This window comes from Mytilus californianus, unplaced genomic scaffold, assembly GCF_021869535.1.
Source record: "Mytilus californianus isolate M0D057914Y unplaced genomic scaffold, xbMytCali1.0.p SCAF_7, whole genome shotgun sequence".
Classification (NCBI taxonomy): domain Eukaryota; kingdom Metazoa; phylum Mollusca; class Bivalvia; order Mytilida; family Mytilidae; genus Mytilus; species Mytilus californianus.
This window is the reverse complement of record NW_026262723.1, coordinates 89,911,662-89,932,241: the sequence shown is the minus strand read 5'-3', so window position 1 is coordinate 89,932,241 and position 20,580 is coordinate 89,911,662. Positions and strand designations below refer to the sequence as shown.

Below are 20,580 nucleotides of genomic sequence, written 5' to 3'. Positions count from 1 at the left end.
TGGATTAAACCCATGTTTGTATATCATTTTAAGATGGACTCTTACAATAATTTTGATAAAACCCATGTTTGTATATCCATTAAAGATAGACTCTACAATAACTTGGAAGAAGCCCATGTTTATATATCCATTTAAGATAAACTCTACAATCACTTGTAAGAAGCCCTTGTTTGTATATCCATTGAAGATAGACTCTACAATAACTTGGATTAAGCCCATGTTTGTATATCCATTTAAGATAGACCTTACAATAATTTGGATTAAGCCCTTGTTTGTATATCCATTGAAGATAGACTCTACAGTAACTTGCAATTCCCTGGCTATACAGGATATATATAAATAGTAAAAATAGACAATAAAGTTGCATATCAAAGTCTTAGTTACACCTAGAAGGAGACACTCAATACAAATACTGAAAAAAGTGGAAACATTTGGTTTCTTTTGAGCTAGAATTTGGCAACAGTAGTTCCAAATATTATCTAGAGTAATGGTGGATAAAGAGACATTACTTTGATAGGCATTATCATCATAACATGACCGTCCATTAAAATGTAACATTTCAAAAATTCATCAGTTGTTACCAGGATCACATGGATTTTGTTAAAGAGAGATGAAAGATGCTAGAGGGATACATTGTAGTTAAATTCATAAAACGAAAACAAACTGACAATGCCATGGCATAAAACTAAAAACGACCAAAAGACAAACAACAGTCTTAAAACACAAAATTGAAAGCAAAAGACTAAGCACTATGAACCCCACCAAATCCCAGGGTATCTCAAGTTAGGGATACCCTTTGGCATTAATCACTCGATTTTTCTTACATGTTTGCCTCAAGAAATCACTTTGCATCTATCGCAATGTTATTTTAAAAATTATTGTGTCGCCCACCCCGACAGATGTATTAAATTATAATGAATTAAATATTTTCCCAGTTTTTTTGTAAATAGCATGAACTTTTATATTGTATTTGATATGCAATTGAATTGTTTATCTTTGCAGTTCCATGAAAAGTTTAGATAATCCCAAGCCCATCGTAGAATTTGACAGTAATGGTGTCAATGTTTATTCAACTACTGGGGTTAAATCTACAATTACACAGTCAAACCAGCAAGTAGATGATGGAGACTGGCATAATGTAGTATTTTCATGGACCAATGAAACTGGTGGAAATTATTATATAGACAGTATTGGACAGGGAAGTGATACAAATATCTACAGTGGATTTACATTTAATCAACAGTAAGTATAAACAAATGTTTTTCTGGGATTATACTATAAACATATTAAATTATAAATTGTTCTGGCATTATATCACTATTAACATATTTAATTTTAAATTGTTCTAGGATTATACTATTAACATATTAAATTATAAATTGTTCAGGCATTATACAATCGGTACGTCTAAACACTGCTAAGGAGTCCTTAGTGCACTAAGGACGTATACTATGCCACTAAGGACTAGAAGGGGTGCAGTTATATGTATTATTTTTCCATATTAAGTAAGAGATTGATATTTAATGCATAAATTTCAAATTTAATAGAATAATAATCACAAATAAACGAGTTATTAAGCATTGTTTAAGCACGTGCTGGTTTTTCTTTGATATGCCGAAAAATAGTGAACCGATTGACAAGTGCCATATAACATAGCAACTGAATAAACAATCATAATCTTTTTATTTTAAGTAATTAACAGTTGTATCGAAAAGATTAATGCTTAATAATTTATAATTAAATGTGTTGTTCTTATTTACAAGGATTAAAAGGACAAATAATTTGGCTTTTGTTTTATATCTTTCCCCACAAAATTATTTGCCATAGGTGTGCGCCAACTAATAAGTTAGTGTGTGGTCAGCTTGTTAAATGTTTATGTAAGAGATACCAAGACAAAAGGAATAGATATGTTTATAAATTTTTTGTTTTGATTTTAATTCCGACAAAGATGCGTGTAAATACAAATGGTTTCACTAAAAAATATGAGTAAATTCTGATAAAAATATCAAAACCTGATGTTTGCCTTTCCACTTTCTACTACTGCTTCATACTTAGTACGAATTACGATTGAATTGAAAAAAAAATCATGTGGCGTCCTTGGGGTTTATCAAAACCACTAGTTTTCAACCAGTTTGATATCTGTTTACAAAGGCTTCATACGGTACTTATTTTTTTGTAATTGTTCGACATTTGTTTTTTTCTAAAAGTATAAGAAGTTTAAATATCATTTATCGAACTTTGAAGTTTCATTTTCAAATGTATAAAGGTGAAAAATGTTTTTTTTAAATGTTCCACAGTTTTTAGCACATTATTTACGAAAATTATCCCATATGTGTTAATTTAGAACTATAATAGATATAATTTTGCCATAAAAAGGTTATGCTTCGTACGAATGCCTTGAAAATATACTTTTACCACATGATGTGAAAATAATCATTTTTTTGTAATACAAGATAATTTGAATACTTTATACCTTAATCTATCATGTGTAAATATGAAAGAAAAAATCAAGGATTTGTATAGTATATTACTATACAAATCCTTGAAAAAAAACAACAGAAATATTTTCAAATTCAATTTCTTTGAATCTATTTTTTCTTTAAGAAGAACAGGTATGTCAGAAGGAAATCCTATTTGTATTTTTTTAACCAAGTTGTCTGTTTAAGATATTGTATGAATCAATTTATGGAATAATTACTATGTGGTATGTGCTTTACTCATTGTTGAAGGCCGTACGTTGACTTATAGCTGTTAATTTCTGTGTCATTTTGTCTCTTGTGAAGAGTTGTCTCACCTCCAATCATACCACATTTTCTTTTTTTAAATTGGTTGCATGTACATGTAGTAAAAATTTACTATCATATTGAATTAGTTTTGGTCCAGAAATATATTGCTCAAACGTGTTCTTCATATGATAAAATTTTTGAAAATGAACCATAGTAAACGCAAAAGATTTAAACTCTGTCCAAACTGTTCATGTTTTAAATACGTCTGTTTACATGTAGCTTGCATTAAATAAGTTTGGTATTACGTAGTAAATATTTTGTATCATATTGAATTCGTTTTTGTCCAGAAATATATTGCTCAAACGTTTTCATCATATTATAAATTTTTTGAAAATGAACTATAGCAAACGAGTTAGACAATCTCTGCCTAATCAGTTCATATATGAAATTAGTGTGGTTGCATGTAGTAAAGATTTATTATCTTATTGATTTCGTTTTGTCCAGAAATACATTGCTTAACGTCTTCATATATGAAAATAAATTTAGATATATTGCTCTGGAAACAAATCTGTTATTTACAAGAAATAATTACAAATTACTCTTGAGAATCTGAAAAAAACCCAAGAATTTCAATAACTTATTCAGTGTGAAGTCAAATCAAAATTGATCACTTAAATCTGGGACTATTATACTAATATTACTTCCATGATTAAACACAACAGATAGCAGGATTCCCGTGTAATCAGTTATGTAATTTGACACGTGTCTAACGGTTCATTGATTTTCGGCATATCAAAGAAAAACAGGCACGTGTCTAAACAATGTAAAATAACTCATTTATTTGTGATAATTTTTCTATAAAATTTGAAATTTATGCATTAAATTTCAATATCTACCATAATATGAAAAAAATTTACATGTAACAGCACCCCATCTAGTCCTTAGTGGCATATCATAAGTCCTTAGTGCACTAAGGACTCCTAGCAGTGTTTAGACGCACCCTTATACAATTAACATATTATATTATAAACTGTTCAGGCATTATATTATTAACATATTAAATTATAAATTATTCTGGCATCATACTATCAACATATTGAAATGGTCTATTTTTAGGCAAATTAATTACCTCTGTTCAATGGGAAAATGTTATTATTGGCTAAAAATCTTTTTTTCTGAAGGAAGTAAAGATATATAGGCATATTAAATACATTATAGTCATAATTTTTTTCAAAATAATTGCCAAATTAGGATGTAATACTAACTAAAGTACTTGAAGGCATTATTATATACATTAAGTTTTAAACTGTTTGTTTCAGTATTTGGATAGTCCTTGGTGGTAAACTGGATACTACAACAAAAATGCCTCTTGATAACCAGGGTTTCAGAGGATACGTTAGTCAGTTGAATATATATAACAGAGCTTTGGATTTCACTTCTGAAATCCCAGATATTTTGACATCCCCTCGAGTTGCTTACGCTGGCACCATACTTCGCTGGAACGAGTTTGTGTATTACAAGGGAGTACAACCTGTTTATCCATCCCGTGCTTCCACAGATGGATGTGCTGTCGGAACTAGCTGCGTTAAACATGGTATTATATTATACATGTATAACTTCAAATTTATATTATAATCCTCAAAATTGGATATTTAATTCATGATTATTTTGTTACTGAATAATTATTTTTTACTCTTGTTTATTTATGGTACAATTTTTAAAGAATTGATTTCTGAATTTATAGCATTCTGCAAAAATCTCAAAATTCTTAAATCTTAATACTCATTTTATAAATTTGTATTTTTCACAGACAAAACCCCACCATCTATTTCTAATTGTCCATCAGACTTGTATGAATACAGTCAAGAAAGATTCACCACTGTTTCCTGGACAGAACCTACATTCCAAGGAGCCAGTACTATCAAAAGGAAATATAGACCTGGTAAATTATATCTATTTGGACATGTGACCCTTAGTAATTGTAATGAAGTTATATTGATTCGAAAGAGTTCATAAGTTGATACATGTTTTATTCATCAACTAAAATCTAAACTACTATTTATGATTACAGGGGTCTACAAAGAAAAGGGAAGGTAATGGTTATAATGTCTGTTCATATGACTAACTACCCCAAAACCAACTTAACAAAAATATACAACAGTAAATTTCCCTTAGAAAGTGAACATGTAGGTCATGATCTGAATTTGGTAAAGAAATATCTGGTTGTAAATCATGATCTTAGTATGCCCTGTTCATGATTGAAGCATTAGTGAATGCAGGATTTGTTGATGTCTGAAGTTCAGTCTGATATATTAACTCTAGCTTTCAGTAAGACATTGTTGCTGTCATGTTCATTCTAGATGTGTTAGCTCCAGCTTTAGGTAAGACATTGTTGATGTCATGTTCAGCCTAGATGTGTTAGCTCCAGCTTTAGGTAAGACATTGTTGATGTCATGTTTAGATTTAGATAGCTTAATCTATTGGTTATGAATTTATTCACTATATTTTAAGGAGAGACATTCCTGCGGTGGAAAAACCCGATGCCATATTTATTTATTTACTGTATTTCAGGAGAGACATTCCTATGGGGTAAATACCAGATGACATATGAAGCCATTGATGATGATTCTAACTCACAGTTCTGTAATTTTAACATCTATGTTCAATGTAAGTAGCCTTTTATGAATTAAAGGATGTATAAGAGCTCCTAAGCCAATGGAAAGAGACAAAATATAGCAAAAAAGAATGTTTATCATTATCAGAGATGTTTATTCTCATGATCTCACTTGAAAGGTCACTTCAACTCATTTTGTCACCTAAAAGATCATTTCAACATGTGGGGTCATTAATGGGGAGGGGAGGGGCACATCATATGCCAAGTTTGGGCTACTAAGGTGTAGCCAGTAACCTCAGGTTGTAAAATTTCAGTAAGTTTTGAGTAATAATTCATTCATCAAACTAGTGCTACTATTGATATTTATTACATGCAATTAAATATCATGTACAAGAGTAAACTATATCCTCAAAGGAGTTGCTGACAGATAATGCTGTAAGATATGGCATAATTAGCAACCACTGAAAAGACCATGCTTCTTTTTTTTAAGGTAGTTATATACTTTTCATTTTCATTATTTTTACAGTGAAGTAAGGGAACTAATATAAAATTAAGAAGATGTGGTATGATTGCCAATGAGACTTTCCACCAAAGACCAAATAACGTAGAAGTCAGCAAAGTATGGCCTTCTACAATGAACAAAACGTATACAGCATAGCAAGCTATCAAAGGCCATGAAATGAAAAATGTGGAACAATTCAAACCCTATTTATTGACAAATCAATTATGAATGGCTCTCATTATGCCCATGCCAACAAAGTTTTGGGTATAAAGGAAATTTTTCGAGTCTGAAACTGCTACACTTATATTCTTATACAGTATAATCTACCAAAGTGACTCATATGAATGATCTGATAGAAAGAATGATCTCTTATTACAGCTCATCAATGTCCTGAACCTGAGGATCCATGGGGAGGTGATCAGAATTGCAACAGTAATTATAATCCATATACTGGCTGTTCCATTTACTGCATTGATAACAGCGAAAAGATATCCCGCCTCCATCCAAATCTGTACACATGTGGACCTTCGGGTAGTATAAACCCAACAACAAGATTTATTCCATTCAGATATCCACCATGTGGACGTAAGTGTTATATTAAAACACTAATCTTAATGTAGATATATAGATTATTGATGGTTTTTCAAACAAGAGGGTGGGGTTTTTCTCAGGTACAATCTCTTTGAAGGGGGACAACCCTGAGATGAGATGTAGCCAAAAAACAACCATTTCATTGTTTATGATTAATTGATTAAACAAAAATATTACAAAAAAGATTTGATTGAACAAACAAACTAGTATGTTATTTTTATCATTTAAAAGACTTTAATACAGATTAAATACATGGTTTATAAGTTCCCTATGAAAGACTTTTTACAGTGAACAAGACTTTTTCCACAATTTTGGGGAGATGAAAAGGGGATGTGTATTATACACATGAATTATATAGAAGATATTAATAGAGCAAAATTATTGTGTATTATACAAGGCAGACTACGGTACATACAAATGCTATTAAATAGCTTCAGATAATCCATCTTGAAAATTTATCTATCATTGTATTGATAATCTGTTTTAGTACATTGGTTGCATTGGAATACCATGATTTCTCAGTAAAATCAAATCTGATAATTGCATATGTGAAATAAATCTTATAATTTCACTCTGACTTCATACAACAATGGGTATTGTCAAGACATTGTCAAACATCAAAACCTATTGAGAATGTGTAGGAAAATATATAATTCCTTGTATTTGCTACAATATTTCCATAACAAAGTTCATAGTCAATGTAATAAATAGAATAACTGATCCAAAAACTCAAAAAATAGACAAATATTGAACTCATGACAGAACAACACTGATAATTAACTCATGCACTATGCCCATGCATGAACTAATGTGTTGTTTGGTCTCTTGTTGAATATTTTTCTATATTTAAATTCTTGTGTTAGTTATTCTACAATTCTGACTGACAGACTCTTCTTCGCCTGTTTTGCAAAAAGGGACGAAATTGTAATTAATAATTCATCAATCCAGATTGTTTAATGACAACAATTTATTTTTCAGCTGTTCAAGGACAAGCTAAGAGAATGCTCGTAATCATAATTTCCTATCCACAAGTATCAACATCAAACTGTGATGGTGTGAAGAGTTCAGTACAATCTGAAGTGTTGAAGGCTATCATTAACATTAATAATTTATGGGGAAGTAAACTGTGTTCTACCAATGACTGTTCTGATGTCACAATTGTTGTCAACTGTGGGTTGAATGTAGGCAGACGCAGGAGAGCCATCAGTGCTACAAGTGTTCAAATTACAGTACCAAAGTCAGAGTAAGTGTTTATAGTTCATTAGAAATATCAAAATATTATGGGAAAATAATTGATTACATGTTTCAATCATGTTTTAAAAATGATCGAATTACTTGCACTAGATTGCAGAGACATAATTTATTTAAACATATTTTATTTGTTATTTGTTATTACTTATTGCAAAAATGGATCAGACACTAGTTATCACAACTTAGATAGTCGTCTCCTAAATATAACAAATTATAATATATAAATATAAAAGACACGCAACAACAACATTAGATAATTATAGATTTGTACAATAGTTATAGAAAAAAGAAAGTTTACAATTTTCCAAATAGATAAACAACAGTCCAACGTCAAAAAGTTTATTCATCGACATACTAAACTATGGGAAAAAAAAAGAAAAAAAATATCTTTCTAAAGGTCAAAACGTTCACTTTTCCGAATAAAATGCAAGACTTCTTTAATTAATGATGTATTTTGACTAAGAGTTTAAATTTTCATTTCCATTTAGTAAAGTACCAAGATCTAAAGACGGGACAAAAAGTATTTTGTCTAAAAGGTGAATTCTTATTTGTGCATAAAGCGGACATTCAAAAAAAAAATATAATCTGTCTTCAGTCAGTGACATAATTTTAGACTTGCCCTTCTTTGTAATGAGACACAATGATTCCATCTAACATCCAATACAGCAGTCTTGACTTTTATTTACAGTAAAGAGCTAACATCAGGCACAGAAACATTACCAGCTGAAGATGTCATTACCAGATCAGTTTTGGAAACTTCAGCTTTTGACTTCTCAGTAAGTTTTATTTTGTGTATCAGTTTTCATAGTTCACACATAAATTTTTAGATTGCATGTGTCAACCCTTTTTTATGCCCCCGCCGTAGCGGTGGGGGCATTAAGTTTTTACCCTTGTCCGTCCCAAAATTGGTTTCTGTTCTCTAACTTGAGTTTGCCTCAACCAAATGTTATGAAACTTATACACAATGCTTATTACCACAAAACACAGATCAAGTTTGAATTTTGGTGGCGTCACTTTAACTGTTCTAGAGTTATGCCCCTTTATAAATGGAAAAATTGCAAAATTTTTAGTTTCCGTTCTCTAACTTAAGTTTGCCTCAACCAAATGTTATGAAACTTATACACAATGCTAATTACTACAAAACACAGATCAAGTTTGAATTTTGGTGGCGTCACTTTAACCGTTCTAGAGTTATGCCCCTTTATAAATGGAAAAATTGCAAAATATTTAATTTTTAAAATTGGAGTTATCTTCCTTTGTCCATAATTATAGTTGAATCAACTACAATCAATGCTTTATACAATACAATGTTTAATTTTGACTTCCTCTGATAAAACACAGATCAAGTTGAATTTGGGTAGTGTCACTTTAACCATTATTGAGTTATGCCTCTTTATAAATCGAAAGATTGTTATGAAACTTATACACAATGCTTATTACTACATGTAGGAAATTTGGTGGCTACACTTTTACCATTCTTGAGTTATGTCCCTTTATAAACATGAAAATTGCTGAATTTTTCGTTTCCGTTCTCTAACTTTAATTTGTCTCAACCAAATGTTATAAAACTTATACAGAACTGTTCTAGAGTTATGCGTGTTTACAAATAATAAAATTGCTGAATTTTTAGTTTCTGTTCTCTTCTTAAGTTAGCCTCAACCAAATGTTATGAGACTTTCACACAATGCTTATTACCACAAAACTCAGATCAAGTTCAAATTTGGGTAGCGTCACTTTTACCGTTCTTCAGTTATGTCCCTTTATAACTATATGATATGCAAGCGGGGGCATCATCTGTGTCCACATGTGGACACTATCCACATTTATTTCTGTACTAATTTTGTTAATTTGCTTTTCATCAAACTTAGAACAAGTATAATTTATTTTATTGGAAATATGCTGCTTATGGACTTTTTTCACAATATGATAATGACCCAATAGCAATATTTAGGACCTAAGTTTAGGTAGATAACACTTTTATGATCTATAAGCAGTTTGATTGGTGTCAACATTGAAAATTAAAAAAAATGCCTCCATAAATTGAAACTGAACACATAATATTTAGGACCTTTTTGCTACTAAAGTTTGGATAAGTGGCACATTTATGATCTATAAGAATTATGATCCATGTTGCCATAAGGTATACAAAAATTGCCTCCATAAAATGGAATTGAACATTTGACCTATTAATGCAATTGTTCTGAAAAGCTGGAATAGTGGCAGATGTAGTATTTTTATTAAGATGAAATGTTAAATCCCAAACAAATACTCAACTAGCTCAGTGACGCTAAAACAGATTGTGTTTTATATATGATTTGAAAAATGAATCATCTGTTTTTATGTTAATGGTTAATAAATTGAAGGAAAATCTTATGGTTACAAATAATATTTCATATTTTGGAGGGTTGTATATCCTTTGTTGATTACATTATTCAAGTTAAAATGAAATGTGATACTGTGGATTCATTCATTTTTTCGTTGGTACCAATTTTCATGGATATTTGATTTCGTGGTTTTGCCAAAGTCTGCATACAAGCCTGTTGTAAAATGTTTCCTTCGTTGAACATTTAAATTTGTGGTTCACCTTTACCAATGAATTCCACAAAAAAGTTGGTATCCTACGAAATAATAATGAGTCCAAAGTAGTCCATTATGGACTAAGTTATATTGATTTAAATTGTATGTATCTATGGAGTATGATTTATATGGTATGGAATTTATATTGTATGTATGTAGAGAGTATGATTTATATTGTATGTATCTACAGAATATGATATATATTGTATGTATTTACAGAGTATGATTCCCAAAGGAACTTTAGATCCTAATGGATTTGTTGTAACATCTACTGAATCTTGTGAAGATACAGAGACTGTTATAGACGGTACATGTGGTAAGTAAAGGAAATTAGTATGTCATATATAATTATTTTCCTGACAGGTGGTCAAAAATCTGTTTTCATGGCTTCACTTCTGTCCATCTATTAAGATTTTTTTCAAGAATCAGAAAATATTATTGAAAATAAATTGTTTTTCTTTTTGCCATGGTATGGCAGTTTGTCTTTGACTTGTGAATTTGTTATCCCTTTGGTATCCTCCACTTCTCTTTCACATGTCCGTCACATGAATGTAATATTTATCACAATTCACTGAATTTTAATTTTATATGATATAAGCAAAGTTGATATAATAAAAGTAAAAAATGTAGTGAAATTTTTTTCTTTGGCCATTCAACAATTAACCTCTTCATATTGCCTTAGAGAAGCTTATAACTTATATTCCTCAACACAACAGAGGTATATAAACAGTAATTTACAGGTTTTAACCAGGATTTGAATAGGGTTTGGTGCTTGTTATCAGTTAGACAGGGAAAAGACAAATGTCTTCTACTAATACAAGGGCATGTGATTTAAATGAAACAATTTGTGACATCATGAAAATGGGTGATAAATGTGACTTTGTATCTAAAATGACAGTTCTTAATTTATTATGTTTCAGTTAAATGTGGTCCTGGAACATACTGGGATTCTACAACAAAGATTTGTATTGACTGTCCAATTGGTCAGTATACAGATTTAGATGGACAAACACAGTGTAAAGCATGCTCAACTGGAACTACAACAGAGACCACAGGAACATATAGTTCTACTAAGTGTTTTAGTAAGTCTCACTGAATCTATTGATTTGGTCAATGAAGATTTCTACAGCCCACTAACATTTTCAAGTTTCTTTTTAATGCAACATATGTACAAATACAGTATTTGTGATTATATTTCCCTAACACAGATGAGTTAGCGGGTTTATAAAATACCATTTAACTTGCAAAATTTACATATTAAAAGTGTACTATGGAGTTGTTTTTTTACTTGTTCATGAGAAAGTAGAATTTACAATTTGATACTCTACTACCAAAGTATATTTAGTCTTTCTAAAAAGAAATTTTAAATTGATTTTATGTGAAATATGTAGCGAAAATATATAATTATATTCACTTTTGATCAGTGGAATTATAAGATTATATTACTTTTATGATCTGTTTTAAATGTAATACAACTAAGTCCTTAAAATGCTAAAATCTATTTTTAGGCTCTTGTCCAGCTGGTCAGTATTTCAATATGACAAATTCACAGTGCACAGACTGCCCAGTAGGGTATTACCAACAAACTACAGGAAAGTTTTATTGTGATTGGTGTGGATTAGGACAAACCACGAGAGACCCAGCATCATTGTCATCAGCTTCATGTTATGGTAAGTAGGGTGGACTTAATAGTGTTGTATTTATTGGGATTTGTTTTCTGAGGCAATTTCAATGTACACTTAACAGAGGACAGAGCTAAAACACCAACAAATTTTGTTGGTTTAAATATGTTAGCTATATATGAAACTGAGACCTTTTTTGTTTTAAAATTATTTGGAGGCAACTAGACACATGCTTCTTCCTTGGAAGACTCGCACAATTTAGTAATATGCGTCCCCAATAATGATCCGCTTGTATATCAATAAATGTTCTTATTAGTGTAAGATTACTATTATGCGATTGTGTAAAAGCTTTGATAATTAATGGAGAGAATAAAACTTTCAGCTGCAATTTATTTTTGTGGTTTGTTTACTTTGTTGGTGTTTTCGTATAAGTGAAGATCCCAATTTGACATATCCGAGACAATTTATTAATTTTTCTTCTCTAAATATAAGTAGAGCACTTGGAAAAATGAGTTGGTTTACAGTACTTGTCATCATGAATGATACACTGTAAGTATGAATTTTTTATTCTTAGATGAATGTCCATCTGGCAAAGAATTATCTCAGAATGGCAATTGTGTGGACTGTGCTGTAGGAACTTACAGAACATCAGGTGTACATTCCAATTGTATATCTTGTCAACTTGGATTTACTACACTCAGTACAGGTTCTACTGTACAAGGAGATTGTAATATCAGTAAGTACAGTTTTACCTTTGGCTGATTATCTCCCTTGATTGTCACATATCTTTTTACATGAAAAGGGCAGATATTGACATTATAATGGTTGATTTTATGGCTATAGACTGTGGTGATGGTGTTCTTCAAATGATGTATCAAAGTAATAAACAATTTACGAAAAAAACAAATAAGACAGATATGAACCAACGATTCCCCCTGAACTACAGGCTCCTGACTTGGGACAGGCACATAAAGAATGTTTCTAGAGATGGGACGATTCGAAATCACTAATGCATTTAACCCTTTTCTTATAAGAGTCACCACATGCTGTGATGAATTTGTTCTAATAACAAATATTTTCTTTTTAAGTATCTAGGGAGATTCAGTTTTGCAACTTTGTAAGTAACAGTTCTAAAAATGAAAAATTTAAAACAACAATTTAGCTCAAACATATGAAACATATTTTAACAAAGATTTATCAGTGATTACTATTTAAATTCTTTGAGGGGCAATGTTTTAACAGGAAACTGATTAGTCAAGCATCATTTTATTCTTCAATACCTGGTGCTACCTAGTGATAATTGAATACTCAAATGCTCTTTGACATCCCTACATACGATATAAATGAAAATTTTCCATTTAAATCCATCTCTAAGTAAAATGTGACACTATTGGTGTGTTTTCCCTAGCTTTCACAAGCACTTGTCAATTTTCAGTGATTTAGTGCTGAATGTTTCATTAAAAGTTTTAATTCAATGACTAAATATATGACATACATGAGTTCCAATCCATTTTGATATTGATATGATATGGTATGTAGCATTTTCTTCATCTTAACAGAGGCTTGTGAAGCTGGATACAAACGTGTTGGTACCAATACTTGTGAGAAATGTCCCACTGGTACATACCAGCCACAGAAATGGCAGACATCATGTTTATCATGTGGTGGAGCACGTTACAGAACTGACCAGGAAGCATCTACATCCAAAGATGATTGCAAATGTGAGTAGTAAATCATAATTTTAATAAAAAATGTCTGAACGGTTTTGCTGAAGAAAAATATTTGGACACAATACTAGTCCATTTGCCAATTACTGAATTTACAATTATATCACCAATGTAGAACAAAGCAAATGAAACACATGTGTTGTATATCATGGGATCTGGCAAATAATTGTTTTTATTTTACTTGAAGTCATATCAGTCTTGTAATTGTTGTAGTAGGAGAAACTTTAAATAAATGCTTTTGATTATTTTTAACACCTTATATAATGTGGTTCTTTTACAGTTTTCTGTGAGTCTGGATACCAGAACAATTCCTTGACTTGTGAGCCATGTGAAATTGGATACTACAAGGACAACAATTTTAACATTTATGCACAATGTATACAATGTCCTCAAAATAAAAAGACGCCATCAACAGGTTCAACCTCAGCCAATGAGTGTTCCATCTGTAAGTTTTAGTGAGATAGATAACTGTTGTTTAAGGTTCTTTTAATATGATCCTATTCAGGCCAATAGCCAGGGTGTCCAAAAGGGGAGTTATTTGGGATTATGACACTCTGACTTTAATTGTCAATCCAGTTGTTCATATGAATTAAATATTAAATTGTATGACAAATATGTTAGAATGATCATAAAGATACTTAAAAAGAGTTTTAAAAAAAAAAAAAAAAAAACAGAAAAGAAAATAGAGGTTGAAGGGCAGAAAATTTTTATGTTTAGTGTAGGAAAAAGTCAAGTAGGGTTCAAAATATTTGAGTAAAATGTTTACGTTAACATCCTATTGTTGTAAGTAAAGAATTCTATCAGTGAAGATTCATAAATTAGGTAAATCTATATGATATGTTAAAGATCAAAATATAGATAAGGTAATGATTTGTTATAACAAGATATTGTAGTATGTACAATGAATTGAATCCAGTTCTTGTCTTAACCCAGTCTGTACCAAACATGGTCTTCACCAGACCAGCTCTAAATAAAGTTCTTTTTATACCAACATCAATATACTTTGAACTGAAGCCAAACAAAATCATCCGGATCTGGTTTAAACAGGTTTCACTGAACATCAACAAATTTGCTTTCATTTAACTTTTGTAAAATTATTAAATTTTTGTTTGTTTACTGTTTAACAGTTAGTTGTGCTGCTGGATATAAATCAAACCAAGCTGGTTCACAGTGTGAGAAATGTCCTGCAGGGACATACCAACCATCTCCAGACCAGACTGTCTGTATAAATTGTGGTTCAGGAAAATGGACAGAAGATGATGCCTCAACCTCATTGTCACAGTGCATAAGTATGTCAGAATATACAAATATGAAAACATGGAAGATTTTAAATGTTTTTTCAAGTTAATGTGAACTCAGAAAAATAGAAGCTGTAAGACTGAACATCCACTTGAAGATATATCGGGCCACCATGTTTTTGATATTGCAATATTTATTTGTAGTTGTCATACGCTTTTGTTTTTTTTTCAAATTGCAAACATAAGGAAAAATTGAGAATTTAAGAATGTATCAAAATGTTCGGATGTTTCCTCAGGGTAGGTAACTCTTGTATAGTGCTCATCAAGTATTTAAACATCCTTGACTTTCAAATTTTTTGAATTTGAGTGTTCTTGATGAAGGTAAATCCTGAAAAATGGTTAGGATGCATCTCTTTTATATAAAGGTATACACAGGCATACTGCTGGTATGAGTCACTTTTTTGGAATGTCAAATATATCAAAGGGGAGTAATTTTCCTATGAAATATATGAATGGGAAGGACTTTCACGTAAATCAATATATGAACGGGATGTGTCTTTTAAACCCCAGTTTGACATCTGTACCCAAATTTGATTTCCCCCTATTTGATGTATATACATTTTTTGTATGTTGTGTATCTTGTTTTTAGATTATTGTCCTGCAGGACAGGAGAGGATGGACAATGGAAACTGTGTTGATTGTGAGATTGGCTTCTATAAACATAATATCAACGATCGCTTCATGAATTGCACTGCTTGTCCTTCTGATTATGTAACTCCAGGGAAGAAATCAACAAGTTCACAAGAATGTACAGTTAGTAAGTATCAGTGTTTGGATACCAGGTTCCAACCCATGGATATATAGTCGTAACAAATCCAATTTAGTGGCCACAAGTATTTATCCTTTATTTAAATGTTAAATAAATCTTCATCCACAGAGTTCTCTCTTATTCACCTTGCTTTGATATACTAAAACACAGAAAGACAACTGTAGAATGCAGGCTCTTGTTTAACCATACAAGCTTCTTCAACAGCCCAGTTCCTCATTCATTTGAATTGTTGCCTCAAGAAAAAGACAAAAAAGGCTGTCAGTCTTCTCAATTAAATTGTTTTAATATGTCATGTCAGGTCCTTTTAAAGCTTGCTCTACAGCATGGGTTTTGCTCATTGTTGAGGGCTGTATCGTGACCTATAATTCCTAACTTTTACATCATTTGGTCTCTGGTGGATACAGGGGTTCAAATTATTGTGGGCCTAAGGTCCTGGACATGTCTTTTCTAGGAGGAGGCTTTCTTTTATGAATTTCAAAATTCAAGGACTTACCATTCTTTACACTGATGCTTTATACAGAAACATTGAATTTCTTATGGAGGATCTTTCACTGAAAATTTCAAATGGTTCTGGACCTTTCATTATTCAAAGCAAATTTGAACCCCTATGGAAAGTTGTCTCATTGTCAATCATACCACATCTTATTTTAGCTCATCTGGTCAAAAGGAAACCAAACTTGGCCACAATCATTATTGGGGTATCTAGTTTAATAAATATGTCCAATGACCCCGCCTGCCGACCAACATGGCTAAAAATAGAACATAGGGATAAATGCAATTTTTGGCTATTATCTTGAAAACCACTATAGATAGAGAAAAATCTGACGTGTAGAAGGGGGGAGGTGCAAAAATATTCAGAATGATTTGATTTACCTATTATCTTTTGACATCAAAACTGTTAGACGACTTCCTACATGAGTTAATGCCACTAGTTAAGAATTTTACCAATTTATTTTTCAGTTCTAGCTCACCAGGTCCACAGGGCCAAGTGAGCTTTTCTCGTCTATCGTCGTTCATCGTCGTTGTCTGTTAACTTTTACAAACATCTTCTCCTCTGAAACTACTGGGCCAAATTTAACCAAACTTGGCAACAATCATCATTGGGGTATCTAGTTTTAAAAATGTGTCAGATGACCCCGCCTGCCAACCAAGATGGTGGATATTGTTAAAAATAGAACATAGGGGTAAAATGCAAGTTTTGTCTATTATTTTGAAAACCGTTATAAATAGAGAAAATTTGACAGCATTACAAGATCAACAAAACAGAGATTTTTGTCATGAATTCTATTCTCGTCTACAATGTTGGAGAGTGTACTTTGTTGAATATGCACATAGACCAAGGTGAGCGACACAGGCTCTTTAGAGCCTCTAGTTGACCATTATCTCGAAAAATAATAATAGATAGACAGAAACTTTTAATAGCAAAAATAATTGTCAGGATAAGATCTAAAAATAAGTCTACATTACTGAAATTGTCTGTTAACTTTCAATAGAATTATTCCCCTTTAATGATGATTTTTACTAAAAAGTGGCCATTGTTGAAGATGCAGGTGAGCAACACATAAAGAGCCTCTAGTTTATTAGGGCCATAATTACAGCCAAAAAAAACGAAACAGTAGTAGACAATAAATAAACCACATGTATTAAGTATCTTACTAAGAATTAAATAAAATAGATTAATGCACAAATTTTTCATTACAATTATCAATATTTTAGATGTCTCTCCAAACCAATGAAAGAATGTTTTCAGACAATTAAATTGAGGCAAAAGATACCAAAGGGACATTCTAACTCATTTGCCGAAAAACAAACTGACAATGCCATGGCAAAAAACGATGACAAGACAAACAACAGTACACAAAAACACAACATAGAAAACTAAAGAATGAGCATCACGAACCACACCAAAAACTGCAGGTGATCTCAGGTGCTTCAGAACGCTAAGCAGATCCTGCTCCACATAAAAGGATTTCCCATATAGTGATTTTGGTATTTTTCTTTTATCCATTTCTTAAATTGACTGTATGACTACAGTTACAATTACACATTTCATAAATTGACCATATATTCATGGTCACAAATTACACATTTCATAAATTAATCATACAACCACGGTCACAAATTACACATTTCATAACCATATAACCGCAGTCACAAATTACACATTTCTCAAATTGACCTATATAACTATTTGACTTGACTGCTTGAACCTAACAGATGATTATGATTCTATCATATGTTCAGAACTGTATAATGTGTATTGTAGGGAATTGTAAAGCTGGATCTAAGAGAAATAGTGGCGACACTGGATGTATAACATGTGATCGGGGAACTTATCAGGATCTTCACTACCAGACTACATGTAAAGACTGTCCAACTAACACGTATACAAGACAGGCTGGATCAGTTAGTGATACACAATGTGAAAGTAAGTATCAGTCTACTAGACTACATGTAAAGACTGTCCAACTAACATGTATACAAGACAGGCTGGATCAGTTAGTGATACACTGTGTGAAAGTAAGTATCTGTCTACCAGACTACATGTAAAGACTGTCCAACTAACACGTATACAAGACAGGCTGGATCAGTTAGTGATACACTGTGTGAAAGTAAGTATCAGTCTACCAGACTACATGTAAAGACTGTCCAACTAACACGTATACAAGACAGGCTGGATCAGTCAGTGATACACAGTGTGAAAGTAAGTATCTGTCTACCAGACTACATGTAAAGACTGTCCAACTAATATGTATACAAGACAGGCTGGATCAGTTAGTGATACACAGTGTGAAAGTTAGTATCTGTCTACCAGACTACATGTAAAGACTGTCCAACTTACACGTATACAAGACAGGCTGGATCAGTTAGTGATACACAGTGTGAAAGCAAGTATCAGTCTACCAGATTATATGTACAGACTGTCAAAATAACACTTATACAAGGCAAACTAGATCAGTGAGTGATACACCGTGTAAACTAATAGTGACCTTTAGTTGTTAACTTCTATGTCATTTTGGTCTCTGTTGGAGAGAATTGTCTCATTGGCAATCATACCACATACTCTTATTTTTATATGACTGTCTTCAATACTACATGTACAGATTGTCAATCTTACACACGTAAGAAGCAGACTTTATCAGTTTGTAAAACAATGTGTGAAAGGAAGTATCTTTTAATGCTGGTTATATTCATTCTGAAATATCTCTCTGTATATTCAATAAATTTTATACGTCAAGGTAATAAATCTTATTGTTTTCACTCTTAAACACTAGTAGTCACTTTGATTCACTCATTACCAGCAAGAGTGATTTTTGTCAGTTAAGTAAGATTACAAACAGAGTGTAATGTGGATATGTTAATGGTGGCATTGACTGCCTCAATAATATTTAGGTTTGTGATTATGTCAGTTTAAGGGGAAGCACTAATGGTAGGTTAATCATATTTGGTATGCAATTAGCATTAGCAATGGCTCATCTCTTTTTCATCGAATTTGTTTGGCCCTACCTCCTCAGTCAGGGCCTGTTGACTTTAAAACTTTTGCTTAGTGTACTTGTTAAAGTTTGTGATTAGGTCAGTTTGAGATGAACCGCTAATGGTAAGTCAATGATATTTGGTATGCAGTTGTATAAGCATTAACACATCAGTGGAGATTATTTGGCCCCAGCGCCCTCTGTCATGTTCTATTGACTAGAAAACTTTGTATAGCTGACTTGTTAAAGTTTTTGAAGAACCACTAATGGTTGTAATAGCATTTGCACGCCTGATTCCCATGGATATCATTTTGCCCTGCACCTTCAGTCATGGTTCATTAACTAAATTTTTTGCATAGACTACATGTTAAAGTATTGTCATTTTAATTTCAAAACTGCAGTATGCTATCAAATAAAATACAGGCAAGATATATCTCTGTAATAACAGTTTATGAATAAAATAACCTTTCATGTAATGTGAATGTTTGGTTTGAAATAAAATCCAGACCATGATCTCAAGAAACTTACGTTTTATTGTGGTATCTATGGTAATGTGATGTCTCATTATATTATCCAATGGTTCTGTTTATTTGTATTTGGTTGTCATCTTTGATATTTTTTAATTTAGCTTATTGTAACTCTGGGGAAGAAAAAGACAGCCAGGGTGCCTGTGTAAAATGTGATAGAGGCTACTACAAGGACAATGCCATAGATGTTTTCTCTGAGTGCATGTTGTGTCAAATAGACCGTATCACTCCTTCGATTGGAGCTACATCACAAGCACAGTGTACTGTGGGTATGTATCACTAAGTAGATGTATTAAGATTAGATGTTAATTCTAGGTAATTGTACTGCTAAATACAAGACAGAGTTTACTTTTATTTTGTTAATTTTAGGTAATTGTACAACTGAATATAAGACAGAGTTTACTTTTATGTTGTTAATTTGGGGTAACTGTACAGCTGAATATAAGACAGAGTTTACTTTTATTTTGTTAATTTTAGGTAATTGTACAACTGAATATAAGACAGAGTTTACTTTTATTTGGTTAATTTGGGGTAACTATACAGCTGAATATACGAAATTGTTATTGTTTTGTTAATTTGGGGTAGCTGTACAGCTAATTATAAGACAAGAGTTTACTACTGTTTTTTTTAATTTTGGGTAACTGTACAGCTGAATATAAGATAGAGTTTAATATTATTGTTTTGTTAATTTGGGGTAACTTTACAGCTGAATATAAGACAGAGTTTACTATTGTTTTGTTAATTTGGGGGTAACTATACAGGTGGCTATAACACTGTGTTTACTATTATTATTTTGGGGGGTAACTATACAGGTGGCTATAACACTGTGTTTACTATTATTATTTTGGGGGGTAACTGTACAGCTGGCTATAACACTGTGTTTACTATTGTTTTGTTATTTTA

General features: G+C 31.7%; 1 protein-coding gene across 2 annotated transcripts in view; it reads left to right on the top strand.

Moving 5' to 3' along the window:
• The window catches only part of LOC127708635 (uncharacterized), a 140,297-nt gene that overhangs the window by 98,857 nt on the left and 20,860 nt on the right, over positions 1-20,580 (top strand). For both annotated transcript variants that reach the window (XM_052213668.1, XM_052213667.1), the window contains exons 46-62: positions 1,003-1,242; positions 4,046-4,320; positions 4,537-4,668; positions 5,298-5,393; positions 6,221-6,427; positions 7,412-7,676; positions 8,373-8,460; positions 10,481-10,577; positions 11,182-11,343; positions 11,770-11,931; positions 12,458-12,619; positions 13,443-13,604; positions 13,891-14,055; positions 14,738-14,899; positions 15,498-15,665; positions 17,944-18,105; positions 19,779-19,946. In XM_052213668.1, the coding sequence (XP_052069628.1) occupies positions 1,003-1,242; positions 4,046-4,320; positions 4,537-4,668; positions 5,298-5,393; positions 6,221-6,427; positions 7,412-7,676; positions 8,373-8,460; positions 10,481-10,577; positions 11,182-11,343; positions 11,770-11,931; positions 12,458-12,619; positions 13,443-13,604; positions 13,891-14,055; positions 14,738-14,899; positions 15,498-15,665; positions 17,944-18,105; positions 19,779-19,946 (2,873 nt within the window). The remainder of the gene's footprint in view (positions 1-1,002; positions 1,243-4,045; positions 4,321-4,536; positions 4,669-5,297; positions 5,394-6,220; positions 6,428-7,411; positions 7,677-8,372; positions 8,461-10,480; positions 10,578-11,181; positions 11,344-11,769; positions 11,932-12,457; positions 12,620-13,442; positions 13,605-13,890; positions 14,056-14,737; positions 14,900-15,497; positions 15,666-17,943; positions 18,106-19,778; positions 19,947-20,580) is intronic.